This window comes from Onychomys torridus, chromosome 14, assembly GCF_903995425.1.
Source record: "Onychomys torridus chromosome 14, mOncTor1.1, whole genome shotgun sequence".
Taxonomy (NCBI): Eukaryota; Metazoa; Chordata; class Mammalia; order Rodentia; family Cricetidae; genus Onychomys; species Onychomys torridus.
Window position 1 is genome coordinate 45144669 of NC_050456.1, and position 15293 is coordinate 45159961.

General features: G+C 51.4%; 1 protein-coding gene across 6 annotated transcripts in view; it reads left to right on the forward strand.

Moving 5' to 3' along the window:
• The window catches only part of Plekhg3 (pleckstrin homology and RhoGEF domain containing G3), a 44805-nt gene that overhangs the window by 17512 nt on the left and 12000 nt on the right, over nucleotides 1-15293 (forward strand). For 5 of the 6 annotated variants that reach the window (XM_036205937.1, XM_036205939.1, XM_036205936.1 and 2 more), the window contains exons 2-12: nucleotides 8474-8863; nucleotides 10464-10561; nucleotides 11947-12016; nucleotides 12302-12348; nucleotides 12450-12600; nucleotides 12694-12825; nucleotides 12997-13179; nucleotides 13339-13431; nucleotides 14534-14620; nucleotides 14839-14872; nucleotides 15196-15291. In XM_036205937.1, coding sequence (XP_036061830.1) covers nucleotides 8513-8863; nucleotides 10464-10561; nucleotides 11947-12016; nucleotides 12302-12348; nucleotides 12450-12600; nucleotides 12694-12825; nucleotides 12997-13179; nucleotides 13339-13431; nucleotides 14534-14620; nucleotides 14839-14872; nucleotides 15196-15291 — 1342 coding nt within the window. In that variant the 5' untranslated portion in view covers nucleotides 8474-8512. Of the gene's footprint in view, nucleotides 1-2203; nucleotides 2414-8473; nucleotides 8864-10463; nucleotides 10562-11946; nucleotides 12017-12301; nucleotides 12349-12449; nucleotides 12601-12693; nucleotides 12826-12996; nucleotides 13180-13338; nucleotides 13432-14533; nucleotides 14621-14838; nucleotides 14873-15195; nucleotides 15292-15293 lie in introns of those variants that run through there. The other variant, XM_036205938.1, reaches the window with a different exon arrangement.

A 15293-nucleotide genomic window follows, 5' to 3' on the forward strand; every position in this document is an offset into this window, starting at 1 on the left:
GGTGTGTGTGTGTGTGTGTGTGTGTGTGTGTGTGTGTGTGTGTGTGTAGTGCTAGATTGAACCCAGACCTAGTACATGTTAGGCAAACACTCTACCACTTAACGACCATCGACATCCTCAGCCCCACCTTGATCCCTTTAAACCTAGAGATGAGGGACTGGAGAGAAAGCTCAGTGGTTAAGAGGTAACTAACTTGGGTTCAGTTCCCAGCACCCACATGTGGTTCACAACCATCTAGTTCCAGGGGATCCCATGCCCTCTTCTGGACTCCATGGGTGCCAGTTACACAAGTGGTGCACAGACATATATGTGGGCAAAACACACATGCACATAAAATCAAATACAAATAAAATAAAATAAAATAAATTTTAAACCTAGAGATGGGAGAAATGGTGGCTTCTGGGCACTTTAAATAGGTTTGCAGTTGCCTCTAGCATGGCCTTCTGGGACTTTGCAAGGCTGCTTCCAAGGCCTCGCCTGCTTCCTCTCTTGGTACTTTGTATCTTTTTCTGCATGGTGACAAGGTTGCCAGAAGCCGTACTGACTAACCCCAGCTGGGAGCAAAAGTAACCGCCCTCCTCTGTGTGTGTGTGTGTGTGTGTGTGTGTGTGTGTGTGTGTGTGTGAGAAACTTCTTGGTAGGTCGCTTCTTTTTTTTTTTTTGGAATATTTATAGGGAGGCCTTATCATTGCAGTCCTGTGTCTAGACTTGACTGCTCTCCTGTCTTTCCTCCGGCATCTTATGACTGATCACTGAGTCCGTGGCATGGCAGGGCAGCCCCTGCGAGGCGGAGTATGACGAGGCTGCTGGGGTGAGTGCTCAGTCACTGATGCTGGCCGCGTCTTGGCTCATGGGACTCTTGTTGGCGGTGACTAATGTGAGTGCTTCCAGGAGGAACTGGCTTAGGTCTTGATCTCAACCAGCTTTCTCTCGACTCTGGGAGTGGTGAGAGATGTTCTAGGTATGATTTTGCAGTTCTCCGGGTGGGCATTTATGGAGCACTTTCTGGTGTCTTGCCCTGTTACAGACTTAGTCCAGAAGAAACGCTTGTATCAACTTCATGGGCCAATGGGTCAAGTGATACCCGGAATCATTAAAGTGGAAAGAAGCATAATAGTTTCCTACTTCTGCTGTAAAACACACACACACACACACACACACACACACACACACACACACACTTTTAAGCATTAAACTTCGTTTTAATGTGTGTATAAGTGTTTTGCGTGAATGCATGTCTGAGGTCACCACACGGGTGCTGGGAACTGAACCTGGGTCCTCTGTATAAGCAAGTGTTCTTAACCACTGGGCCATCTCCCCACCCCCCCCCCCCCCCCCCCCGACTCCCCAGTCTTCAAGTTAGAGAGGTCAGATTTTACTCTGGGCCCATGGGGCTGTGTTCCAGAGGCTGCTGTACCCTTTGGCTTGTGATCAAAGGCCTCTTCATCTCGGTTTCTCACTATCCCACTCTCATCCTGTAGACTTCTGACCCAGGCTTCTGCTGGGTGCCTTTTGTGATTGTGCTGGGCCCACTGAGATAATCCAAGATCATCTTACTTCCTCAAAATTCTTTATTTGGTCACATTGTGGAGTACCTTTTGCCAGACAAGGTGCTATAGGTGCCAAGGCTTAGGGTGTAGATGTCTTTGGTGGAGGACAGTATTTGGCCAACAATAGAGTGTACGCCGCGGGTGGGGGGTGGGGTGGGGATTAGAAATGGTTGAAGCAGATAGATTCTGAAAGCAGTGACTGGGCTAATGTAGAGGGAGAGGGTCTCAGGAGGGACCTCCCAGTTTGAGCAGAAGCATGCTGAACACAGGCTTAGGTTGTGGGGGGCAGGGGCAGTAGGAAGTAGGAGAATCCCTCCCCCTGAAGCGAGATGCCAGGGGCTTTCCTTCTCTTGGAAGGCCAAGCTGAGTTTTCTGGACTTCAGTCAGAAGGCCCAGACAGGCTTCCTCTGGAATTCAGGTGGGAGTCCTCCACTGCCATGGCGACCACAGTCCTGTTCTTCCTGGCAACTGTGGTCTTGCTGCCCTCCAGCCAGCCAAGGGCTGCTGCTGCTCTTGGGTGGTGGGAAAATAGATTCTCCAGGGAAAATGAGTTTGAGCCAGCTGGGCTGGGTTTGGGTGGCCCAGAAACCCCGGTCACACTGTTCACACAACCTCTCCAGAACACGTTGCTCACATTGAACACAGTTACTCCCCAGAGAGCGTCTCGGGGCTCAGGGCCCCCCTGGGAATCTCTAGGAGGCGTGGAATGGATGGAATGAGCCCATGAGCAACACACACACACTGGGGATGGTTACAAAAAGCCTCACCTCCTCAGCGCCCTCCCTCCCGAGACCCTTGGAGGGGTGTGTGTGTAGCTTTAAGAACAGACTGGCAAAAGCAGGGCTTCTGGGAACACTTAGGAAGTAAGTATGGTGTGGGGTGTGTGCCGAGCTGTGGGGTGAGCACAGCCCAGTGGTTTGTGGACCTCGCTTGAGATCTCTGAGGAAGTTCCCACTGCTCCTCGCCCTGTTTGAGTGGAAAAGTTAGGGCTGTTCTCTGTTGCTTCCTCCTGGCATCCTCTCTAGGGAGGTTCTGAAAGTGGAGTTGGGATCGCTCTGGGGAAGGTCAAAGGTCCTTTGGCTGCCCTGATCTTGAGAGTTTGGGATGGGAGGCCAAGAAGGCCGGTGGATGGAGGCTGCACTGTTGTCTCCTGGGAAGGACTGCCAACTGTATGTGAAGGGGCTGGATGAATTCTTCCCCCACGGGGGCCCACGGACCAGTTACCTTTGGTGTTCCCCCAACTCCTTTTCCTGTGCTGCTGGGTAGGTATGGTACCTACCGTGGGGCTCCTGCTCTTGGGTGTAGGGCAATAGGTGAACGGGTGACATTAGCCTTTTGGAACCAGAATATTTTCAGGGAGTCTCCAACCTCTCCACCTGCCAGACTTGGGGTTTGTTCCAAGCCTGCACTTTATCTCTCCCGCCTTCTCCCCTTACCTGCTAGAGAAGGACAGTTAGAGGGAGTGTGTCCAGTTCTTGGGGCTCCCTCCAGGACCATCGACAGGAGTTCCAGAAGGCTCCAGGAGGTTCCTCTTTGGGAGGATCTTTTGTGGAGGGAAAGAGTGGGTCTTAATGGCCTCCGTGAGAAGAGGCCTGAGGACAACAGAGATACTGGGGATGTCTGGGGACTCGGGGGGGATCCCCCTTTTGGGTCAGATTGAGGGCACAGTACTGAGGCATAGTTGGAAGGGAAAGGTGTGGGACTTGGCTCCAGTCTACTACTGGGAATCCAAGGGCCTGTTGCAGCCTGCCTGCCTCCTTGCCTGAGGAGACTCAGGGGAAGGTCCTTGGGAGATGGAGCACACCCTTTACACATGTGCTGGTGGAGGAAGGGAGTAGATACATTTCAATTTAGATATAGAAGGAGGGGAGGAAGTGGAAGTGAGGGAGGGAAAGAAGAAGGGAGGGAGGGACGGACAGACAGACGGTGGGTGGATGGGTAGGCTTCTCTTCCTGTCCCTGGATTCTTTGAGGAACTTCTCAAAGAGGACTTCATAGTATAGGACTTGAGGCTCAGTTCTCTGGAAGGCTGGTTTGTGGATTGCTAGCTGACGGGGTTGACTCATGGTCTCTGCAGGAGATGCCTGGAGACTTGACGGTGGTGGGCTAGGTGGGCTTGACTCCACGCTGCTTCCTCTCTTTCCTCAGTACCTTGTCTTAAAAGACAAGTTTGAGCCTGGCAGTGGTGGTGCACACTTGCACACCTTTAATCCCAGCACTCGGGAGGCAGAGGCAAGCAGACCACTGAGTTTGAGGCCAGCCTGGTCTGCGGAGCGAGTTCCAGGGCTACACAGAGAAACCCTGTCTTGAAAAACAAAAACAGCCGGGCGGTGGTGGCACACGCCTTTAATCCCAGCACTCGGGAGGCAGAGGCAGGCGGATCTCTGTGAGTTCGAGGCCAGCCTGGTCTCCAAAGTGAGTTCCAGGAAAGGCGCAAAGCTACCCAGAGAAACCCTGTCTTGAAAAACCAAAACCAAAACCAAAACCAAAAACAACCCCCCCCACCCCAATAAAAACAAACAAACAGAAAAGATAAGTTTGAGGAACCAAATTCTTGGTGAATCTTGGATGGTGGGTGCTGCTCATGGGGTAGGAAGGAAGGATAGGTAGCTCTGCCCAGGGGAGATTTGGGTAGGATTTGGCTTTGTCTGCACTGCACACACAGGCCGTGAGTGACATGGGGTGGCCTCTTGGAGTAGGATGTGCCTTCTCTGTCAGTACCCTGTGGTCAGCCTAACTGTTCACTCTCAAATCCTGCTCTGCCCACTGACACTCAGGGTCTTTGGACCTTTCTTGGCTTCCTGCCTAGGAGAAAGGACCTTGGGATCATGAGTAGGACCCTAGGTCACTGCAGGTCTTCTTTTGTCAATGGAAAGTCCAACCCTGGGAATCCTCTGCTCGCTGCTTCCCTGTGGCCCATGACCCTTTGATCCAGAGTCTGTACTGTCCCATCTTGTTCCAATGCTGGAGTAATTATCAGAGGCCAGCCACGGTGGCTGTGGTGCAGATCCACACTAGCCTTCTCGGTCCCTTGGATGGGCACCCAGGCCTCATGCTTTCTCATTTTCCTATGTCCTTGTAGCGTATCCTACATCAAACAGTGACATCCAGGGGTCGTGACTAATGGCTTCGCTTGTGGCCTTGACAGGTGTCAGGTCCGATAGGAAGGCAGAGGCTGTGAGAGTATGGGGGCTGGAGTCCGAGTGCCCAAGTCTGGTATGGCTCCACACTCAGTGAGCGCCCACTGCAAGGTGTTGTTACGGGCAGGTGAGACTTAGCGCCCTACAGCGCTTAGACCATTGAGCAAGTGGCCGCTCTGTTTTGTTTCAGCTCCAGGGGATTCAGGCAGATACTCCTGCTTTCAACAGGACAGCTGGGTTTGCAAACAAGAAGCTGTATTTAGCTAGAGGAGTGAGGTCCTTGAGTGACTCTCAGAAGGTACCTTTCAGACACCACCCCCCTGATAGTGTGTGTGGGCATAGGGTGGGGCTGTGGTGACTCTTTTGCTTGAAGGCTTATTATGATGACCTGGCTGGCTGTGAAATCCTTTTGGGACTTGGGTCTTTTCCATTTCGACTCCCCACCGGAGCTGACATGACCCCAGGGCTAATCTGGGAAAGATCTCAGGCCATAAGTCCTTGCCTGGTTGTTTTTCCAGCTGGGACTGATGGGTGGAGGTCAAGGGCAGAGCAGAGTTTGGGCCCAGTCTCCATGCAAAAGAGTGCAGCTAGTTTACATGAAGGCTCTCTGTGAGGGAGGGAGCAGCCGCAGCACACAGGCTCCTGAGTGTTCCCCCTAAGCCTTAGCTCCCTGCATTGTAGACAAACACCAGCAACAATCCTAGAGCTGCTCTGGGCCCTTCCCCTGTCATGTGACAGGCTGATATAGCACACCTTGGAGTGCTCTGTATAAAATCCCTTAGCCGAGACACAGTGACAAAATGCTGACCTTGAGAAGGGCCTGGCTGGGTTAGTGTTGGACCATAAGTGGGTTCTGAACGTGCTAAACTTTTAGCTTAATAAAGCAACAGGCTGGGGTTATGTCTCCATCGGTAGAGTACTTGCCTAGCATCCCCAAAGCCCTGGGGTTGAGCCCCAGCACCCCATAAATGAGGTGCGGTGGCTTGTTCCTGTAATCCCAGGAGCCAGGAGGTACAGGCAGGGAGGATCAGAAGTTCAGGGTCATCCTTGGCAGTTGGAAGCCAGCCTTGGGTATTACAGACCCCGTCACGGAAAGGAGGAAGAAACCTTGTCAATAACATCAACTCTGTCTGCAATTGCTACTAACCAAACTGGTCCTAATGCTGCCTGCTTGTGTAACTGTTAGCCCCGGCAGAGGGTCTCAAGCTAATCACAGTCACGCTGTGTGCAGCAGAGCCCCCTCTCCAGGTTTGCTGCTTATGGGGAGGTTCCTAGAGAGAGAACCTCTAGCCCGAGAGGGGAAGGTTGAGTATGACATGGAGTAGGTATGGAGTAATGCCAAAGGCAGAGTCCAGAGACCCTGGTTTCCAGGTAAGGGCAGAGACGCAAGAAATCGGGCTGGAGTGACGGTGGCCCTTTCTAGATCCTGTTGGCCAGGGCTGGTCTGGCAGCCTGAGCCCTAGGTTAGAGTTGAGAACACACAGACAGTAACTAACGGGTGAGGGGGGTCCCTAGGGTCTCTCCGTCTCTTCCTCTTTGCCAAACTGGTCCCTAATGATAATGATCCCTGCCCCTCTTCTTCCTGCTCCTCCCCCGAGGAAAGAGCAAGCAAGGGAGAGTTCTGGCAGCTTTGGTCCCATGAGTAGGCATGAGGTGTTCTCTCTCTCCGGAGTGGGCTGTGAGCAGTGCCATCTGCTCGGGGAATAAAGTCCACCTGTGGCTGTGTTTGCCTCACCTGGGTGTAGCTTCCTGCCTTCTCTGTGGCTCTGCCCAGCTGTGCCGACAGGAGACTCAGCCCCGGGGAATTTCCTGGTGTGGCTGAGTCAGGGGCCCCTGCCTACACCAGGTACCTGGGAATGGGGTAAGGGGTCAAGGTGGCTGGTTTTCTGGCATCCTTTCTCTTCCCTCTCAGTACAGAGAAAGCGTCAGGTTCGGGTGGAGCCACTGGTGTGCCCCAAGATTTTGCAGTTTTCCGGCGAGTATTCCATGCCGGCTGTAACACTTTAAGAGCCTGGGCCGGTGGAGTGGCCCGTGGGTGGTATTTCTCTTCCCTCTTAGTGCGGAAAAAGCGTCCTTCTGCTATTAATTTCATGTCTTACATTCAAGACATGGAACCAATGGCAGAAAGAGAGAACCAACTTCCGCAAGTTGTCCTCTGACCTCCACATACACACACATACATATATTCACATACACACATACATATATTCACATACACAAACATAAACACATTTTTTTTTTTCGAGACAGGGTTTCTCTATGTAGCTTTGCGCCTTTCCTGGAATTCACTTGGTAGCCCAGGCTGGCCTCGAACTCACAGAGATCCACCTGCCTCTGCCTCCTGAGTGCTGGGATTAAAGGCGTGTGCCACCACTACCTGACACATAAACACATTTTTAAAAAAGAGCCTCTTGGCTCGTTCCTCTGCAGTGACCCCCAGCATGGACCCAGACAGGCAGGCACGTGGGATGCGCATTTTGATAACTACCATTATCATCATGTACTGATGGTGTTTGGAGCGTTCACTCTGCCATGCACCAAGCTCCGAGGGCAGGCAGCAGGTTGTATCACCTTGAGGATGTAGCTCCGGGGTACACTCTCTGTTATAGGTAAAGCCCCAGAGGCCAAGCACTTTACTCAAGTGGTAGTGCTGGTTTGTCTAGTCTCTCTCTCTCTCTTTCTCTCTCTCTCTCTCTCTCTCTCAAATAATAGATTTTTAGATAGGGTCTCGTGAAGCCCACGCTAACCTGGAACTCACTATATGGCTGAGGATGACCTTGAACTTCTGATCCTCTAGCATTTCCCAAGTGCTGGGATTACAGGTGTGGACCACCATGCCTGTGGGTTGTTGTTTGTTTTTGGTTTTTTAGACAGGGTTTCTCTGTGTAGCTCTGGCTGTCCCGGAACTCTCTCTGTAGACCAGGCTGGCCTTCAACTCACAGAGATCTGCCTGCCTCTGCCTCCTGAGTGCTGGGATTCAAGGTGTGAGTTACCATCACCTGGCCATGCCTGGTTTTACATGATGCTAAGAATTGAACTTACAGCCTTGTGCATGCCAGGCGAGTACTTTACTAACTGAGCTGTGTATTCTCAGCCCCTAGAGATGGGTTTTGAGTTCTTCGGAAGGTACCCTAGACCATCATGTTGGCTTAGGTGGTCTTTCTGCTCTTCTGGAGGATCCAGTTTCTGAGAACTTGCTGTCTCCTGGTGTAGACCACCTGTCTCCACCCTGGGAAAGACAGCTCGAGCTGCTGGGATCCAGAAAAAAATGAGCATCCTTGCCAGTCAGTAGTCATATTCTGAGCGAGTGGCCTTCCTCGGGCTTTGTTTTGTTTTTAAAATTACATTTATTTATGTGGGTGGTGGTTGTACATGCCCATGGCACACATGTGGAGGTCAGAGGACACCTTGCAGGAGTTGGTTCCCCTTTCTCATCATGTGGGTCTCAGACGTGGAACTCAGGTTATCAGACCACGGTGGCGGCTGCCTTTCCCCGCCATGTTATCTCACTGACCTTATTTTTAAAAGTTGTGGTAAAACATACAAAAGTGAAAATTTACCATCTTAACCGTTTGTAGACATAGTTCAGTGACATTAAGTACATTCATGTCCTCCCCACCTCACTATCTATTCTGGAGCCGTTTTCAACTTCTCAGATGGGACTTTGCACCCACTCTCAGTGACTTCCCATTCTGCGCCCTCCCTATCTCCGGCTACCTCCCTTGTTCTTCCTGATTCTGCAGGTACTCAGAGCTTGACCTTCCATCTGTCTGTTTTGCTCCAGAATCTCCCCGAGGTGACAGTCCCGGGCAGCGATGCCAGGATGCCCGTCTCTACTGCCCTCCACCAAGATGGCAGCCAGGAGCGGCCACCGAGCCTAATGTCCACCACCTCCTCATCTGGCTCCTCCCGTGACAGCCACAGTGCCATGGAGGAGCCCACCAACTCAGAGGCTTCAGCCCAGAACGGCACAGGCTCCCCTTGGGGCCGGCATGTTCCCAATAGCAACAACAACTCCAGTAGCTGGCTGAACAAGAAGGGACCCCTCTCCCCATTCAACGGCCATGCAGGGACAGGTCCTGCCCATCACAAGCTCAGCTACCTGGGCCGGGTGGTTCGAGAGATTGTGGAAACAGAGCGCATGTATGTGCAGGACCTGCGGAGCATTGTGGAGGTGAGTGCTGACCTTGGGAGGGGCTGGCCATCTCTTCAGTAGGCCCAGGATTCTGGCCTCCAGGGACCTAGCTCTTTAGTACAACCTAGCTCCACCCCAGGATGAAAGGCTGTCCCTGGCACATCGGTCTCTATGTATCTGCCTCCCATGAGGCCATGAGGAAGCTTTGGGGGCCTGCCTGGTGGGACTGTGGCCTGTCATGTTTCCTTATGATAGCAAGCTACATTTCACCACGCAAGTAGGATAATAGAATTTCTTATAGGTGTTTGGGGAGTGGGCACTGTGATAGCAATGGAGGGGCTTTAGCCTGACTAGGAGGGCCTAGGTGCTGTGCAGGGATTAAACCTGGGCAGGTACAGCCAGGTTCCCACTCTGCTGTTTCATAGCTGTGGAGCCTTGGGCATGGGCACAGTTTCTGGAGCCTCAGGTTCTTTGCCTGCAAAATGAACAGGGCTGGCAGAAGTACAATGTTTCATACTGTGAGGCACACAGGGAAAGGCGACATGTACCTGCCATTGAGGAACCCTCTGCCTGGTGGGGAAACCCAGATGTGAGTCCACTGGGGTTGTGCAGCAAATTACCACACTCCTAGTGGCTCAGAGCACCAGAAATGAATGCTCTTTCAGATTATTTGTTTTCATTAAGGAAAAAGTGTGGGCTGGAGAGATGGCTCAGCGGTTAAAAACAGCACTTACTGGGCTGCTCCTCCAGAGGTCCTGAGTTCAATTCCCAGCACCCACATGGTGGCTCACAAGTATCTGTAATGGGATCTGATGCCCTCTTCTGGCATGCATGAAGACAGAGCACTCATACATAAAATACATGAGTAAATAACTCTAAAAGCTGTGCGTGGTGGCCAGTGTCTTTAATTCCAGTACTCAGGAGGCAGAGGGAGTGTGTGTGTGTGTATGTGTGCACGGAAGTGTGCGTGCATGTGTGTGGCATGGATACGTGTGTGCATGTGTGCATGCATGTGTTGTGCCACAGTGCCTGTGTGGAGATCCAAAGACAACTTTGTGGAGTCACTTCTCTCCTGTCTTTACGTGGTTCTAGGGATTGAACTCAGGTCACTAGGCAAGTGCCTTTACCTGATGGACTATCTCTTGGTTGGTTTTGTTTTTGTTTTTGTTTTTGAGATAGGATTTTACTGGGTAGCCCAGGCTGGCCTTTAACTCAAGGCAATTTTCCTGACTTGGCAGTACTCTCAAGTACTGGGATTGCAGAAAACCAGAGCTAATTTTCTCTGTTGTCCTTTGGCTTGTGGCTGTGCTGTCCTAACCCCTTTCTGCCACCTGCTTTATATCTGTGCCCCTTTCTCTTAGAACACCCGCCATTAGACCCAGAGCCTCCTTAAGTATCAAATGATGTCATCTTGAGAGGTTTAACTAATGACATCTACAAAGACTGTTTCCAAATAAGGTTACATTCCAAGTTGCCAAGGGGATATGAATTTTTGGGTAAATACCTGCAGCTCAGTACAGTGGACACTGCCTGTGAAATCGTGTCATAGCCATAAAATGCAGTATGGATTAAGGTGTGATTAGGGGTGTTAGGTGATCAAGCCAAGAGGTTCAGGGTCCTCATACCTGTCTCCATGTAGGACTACCTCTTGAAGATCATTGACACTCCCGGGCTCCTGAAGCCAGAGCAAGTCAGTGCCCTCTTTGGGAACATAGAGAGCATCTATGCACTGAACAGGTATGTGCTTGGCCTGCTCTGCCCTGAGGCACACCTGGGAGCCTGGAGCGAATCCCTGGATGTCTGGACACTTGGGCTGTGACGTGTAGGCTTGACTGTAGAGGTGGGGAATTGAAGTCTACTATGAAGTCTCCTCAAAATCATAGTGCTGTGCTGGAGAGTGCCATGGAGGAGCCCACCAGCTCAGAGGCTTCAGCCCAGAACGGGACAGGCTCCCCTTGTGGCCGGCCTGTTCCCAACAGCAAGAACAACTCCAGTGTTTGGCTGAACATGAAGAGACCCCTCTCCCCATTCTAGCAGACATTTCTAGGGGTTTATAATTTGAAGTCATGTGTTTGCTGGTTCCCCAGCACCTTCTGGGTCGTGTGCACACTGCTGGGTCTTGCACACTTGTGTTCTTCCTGTGGGGGCTCTTTTTTCTATATCACCTCGCACATCTTATAATTTATTTCTCTTCCTTCCCACTGATCCCAAGGGAAGTAAGGACTCCTTGGAGGGCCGACCTGTAATAGTAGTTCTCAACCTTGGGCAAATCTCCATCTCCAAAAAAAAAAATATTTATATTATGACTCATAACAGCAGCAAAATTACAGTTATGAAGTAGCAACAGAAATAATTTTATGGTTGGGGGTCCCCACAACATGAGGGACTGTGTAAAGAAAGGGTTGAAGCACTGGGAAGGTTGAGAACCACTGTGTTAGAATGTCACACAGGCCAGGCCAAACAGGCTTGATGGGTCTGTGAGGGTTGAATCTGCTGCCGTGGGACCACAGATACTCAGACAAGGGTACTGTCAAGAGAAACAGAGCAGTGTTGACTCTTCCCTCCGGCCCCCTTGCAGCTGGAGGAGTCTGGGCAGTGTGTGGCGAGGAGGGAGGGTGCAGTCAAGACTAAGGAAGGTGTGGGGAAGGTGGCTAGGGGGAGAGGGGGGAAACAGGTGGAGGGGCAGAGGAGTTCTGGCTCCAGTATAGTCCTCAAGTCCTCCCGCCCCATCGGAACGCTCAGCCTCACCCTGTCACTCTGCTCCAGGCACCCTCCCGTCTGGGAGCGTTCTTTACTCTTCCTCTCCTTCTCTTTCTTTAATCTCTGCTTTTGTGTGTTTGACTCCTGCCCACAGAGGAGCTATGTCCCCTCCCAAGGTGGGTACCGGTGTCTCCTCTTCCGATGCTGCTTGCTGAGCACGTGGGTCTCCGTTTTTGTGGCATGCTGGGCGCTTTCTGTGGTTGCCGCCTGGGGTAGAGATTTCTCGGGGTGGGAGCCCCGACTCATAGCATGACACCGGCAGGACTGGCCGTGATCTGTGTCTGAGGAGGTGGGCACGGGGTGTGTAGCTACAGAGGCGGCTACAGATGTGGGGGTCTAACACCCTCTCTCCCCTCACCCAGCCAGCTTCTCAGAGACCTGGACAGCTGCAATAGTGACCCTGTGGCTGTGGCCAGCTGCTTCGTGGAAAGGGTAAGAAGGACCGGGTGCTTGCTCCTTGTCCTGTGTTTCGAGGATAGAAACTCCCAATGTAAGACGGCACTTGAGTGCTGGGGATCTCCGTCCAAGGCTGTTGGGTGGATGGGACGCCCTAGACAAACAGATGCGAAGGTGGCTCTGTAGGTTCTCAGGGATGACAGTGTGCTCAGTGGGCCAGGAACCTACCTACCTGTCCTTTGGTCCCACCATGTTTTCCGGTCAGATGAGACCCTCCCTGAAATCATTGTGTTTTTACTCCCTGATTTTTTTTCCCCTTAGAGCCAAGAGTTTGATATCTACACTCAGTATTGCAACAACTACCCCAAGTGAGTAACTGTGGGGAGAGGGGGCCATTTGATGAGTACGGGGCCTCTGCCTCCTCCCCAGACCTTGCCCAGATGGTAACTCCAACTCTTACCACTCCCAGCTCAGTGGCAGCCTTGACAGAATGCATGCAGGACAAACAACAGGCCAAGTTCTTCCGAGACCAGCAGGAGCTGCTACAGCACTCCTTGCCTCTGGGCTCCTACCTGCTGAAGCCCGTGCAGCGCATCCTCAAGTACCACCTGCTGCTCCAGGTAGCTCAGGCCTTCTCCCCAGGATGGATGCGGGCTGGGGTGCCGGGCAGAGCCCTGGCGTCGATTTTGCTCAGATGCTTGTCTTTTATCCAGGAAATTGCCAAACATTTTGATGAAGAAGAGGATGGCTTCGAGGTGGTGGAGGATGCCATCGACACAATGACCTGTGTGGCCTGGTACATCAATGACATGAAGAGGAGGCATGAGCATGCAGTTCGGCTACAGGTGCCCCGGGCTGGGAGGTGACAGGGCTTGAGAGCAGGAATATTGCCGCTGTGCTCAGCTGAGCTGAGGGGGTGGTATTGGCGGAAGCCTTTGGGGTGAGGTCTTTGTTACCTTCCTGGGGACAGTGGGGCCTGACTCTGGGTGTTGGGGGTGGTGGTGTCTCTGCTGCAGGAGATCCAGTCGTTGCTCATTAACTGGAAGGGGCCAGACCTGACCACCTATGGAGAACTGGTCCTGGAAGCCACCTTCCGTGTGCACCGCGTGCGCAATGAGAGGACTTTCTTCCTCTTTGACAAGATACTGCTCATCACCAAGAAGCGGGGCGACCACTTCGTCTACAAGGGCCACATTCCGGTAACTAAGCTCTCCTCACTTACGCTGCATTCTCTTTTCCCTACAAACCCCCGCTCCTCAGCTTCCTTCGGGCTTCATCGGGCTCCGGGGCCATCTCCTGGGACTGTCTCAAGGGTTGGGGTCCCCTTCTCTCCTACTTATCTTGTGCTCTGCCTTCAGTGCTCCTCATTGATGCTGATCGAAAGCACCAGAGACTCTCTCTGCTTCACTGTTACCCACTATAAGCACAGCAAACAGCAATACAGTATCCAGGTGAGGAGGGGAGACACAGGGGGCCGGGGGACCGAAACTATTATCAGCTTGATACAGTATAAATTGTTTTTTTAAAAGATTTATTTCTTTATTATGTATACAGTATTCTGCCTGCATGCCAGAAGAGGACACCAGATCACATTACAGATGGTTGTGAGCCACCATGTGGTTGCTGGGAATTGAACTCAGGACCTCTGGAAGAGCAGCCAGTGCTCTTAACCTCTGAGCCATCTCTCCAGCCCAATACAGTATAAATTCTTATCCTAATAGTGAAATGTTTCATTGAGGCTTGCCCAGTAATTGAGTAAAACCAAAACTTACTATAAGCCACAGTCATCCTAGGGTCCCCCCTGCTATGTAGCCTCCCTGGTTCTGTGGGTGGTAGTCTGATGTTCTTTGCTTTATATCTAGTATCCACTTATGAGTGAGTACATACCATGTTTGTCCTTCTGGGTTTGGGTTACCTCACTCAGGATGATTTTTTTAGTTCCATCCATTTGCCTGCAAATTTCATGCTGTCATTGTTTTTCTTCTGAGTAGTACTCTATTGTGAATATGTACTACATTTTCTTAATCCATTCTTCAGTTGACGGGCATCTAGGTTGTTTCCAGGTTCTGGCTATTATGAATAGTGCTGCTATGAACATAGCTGAGCATGTACAGAGAGAAACTCAAAGATATTCCACTAAAATCAGGAACAAGACAAGGCTGTCCACTCTCTCCATATTTACTCAATATAGTACTTGAAGTTCAAGCTAGAGCAATAAGACAACAAAAGGAGATCAAGGGGATCAAACTGGAAAAGAAGAAGTCAAACTTTCACTATTTGCAGGTGATATGATAGTATACATAAGTGACCCCCAAAAGTCTACCAGGGAACTCCTACAAAGGATAAACTCGTTCAGTAAAGTGGCAGGATACAAGATCAACTCAAAAAATCAGTAGTCCTCCTATACACAAATGATAAAAGGGCTGAGAAAGAAGTCAGAGAAACATCACCCTTTACTATAGCCACAAATAATATAAATAACACTAACTTAGGCAGTTTTGACCTGAAATAATAAACCCTGTTCCTTCTCCTTGCCCACCCTCCACCCCCCAGGCCAAGACAGTAGAGGAGAAACGGAGTTGGACTCATCACATCAAGAGGCTCATCCTGGAGAACCACCATGCCACCATCCCCCAAAAGGTTGGCTTCTAGGGTACTCTCAGATGGGCTTCAGGGAAAGCAAGTCAGTCCCCTGATCCAGCTCCCAAGAATCTGCTAGAGCTTTTCTCCCCGACTCTGGTGGAGAGCAGGTGTTGGTGTAGCAGATATCCATGATATGACATGACACCGTGTGAATCCTCTGGTGGGCAGGTGAGGCACAGTCAGGTGGTTACTTTGTGTGTCTCCTTCCCTTCTAGGCCAAGGAAGCCATCTTGGAAATGGACTCTTATTGTAAGTCACCTTTCTGCCCATTTTGTCCCTGACTTTTATATCAGGCAGTATCTTGGGCAAACCGTGTTTGGTACTTTTGCCTAGGAATAGGTAGGATGGGTAGATTCTTTTCTGTCAAGGGCTGGGGGTCAGTTGTGTAACTAGTGGCATGTTCCTGCTGAATGGCAGGACCCTCAGTGCCTGGAGCCCCCACTTGCTAGAAGATGGAAGATGGGGGACCTCCAGAGGCATGCAGGACCATCTGGGGTTGGTGCGGATAGAAGATATGTGGTCTGGTCTGGGCAGCATCTAGATAGGCCTCATTGTTTCTCTCCTGGCTACAGATCCCAGTAGGTACCGCTGCAGCCCAGAGCGGCTGAAGAAGGCGTGGTCCCAGGATGAGGTGTCTACGCATGTGCGCCAAGGTCGCCGGCAGTCTGGT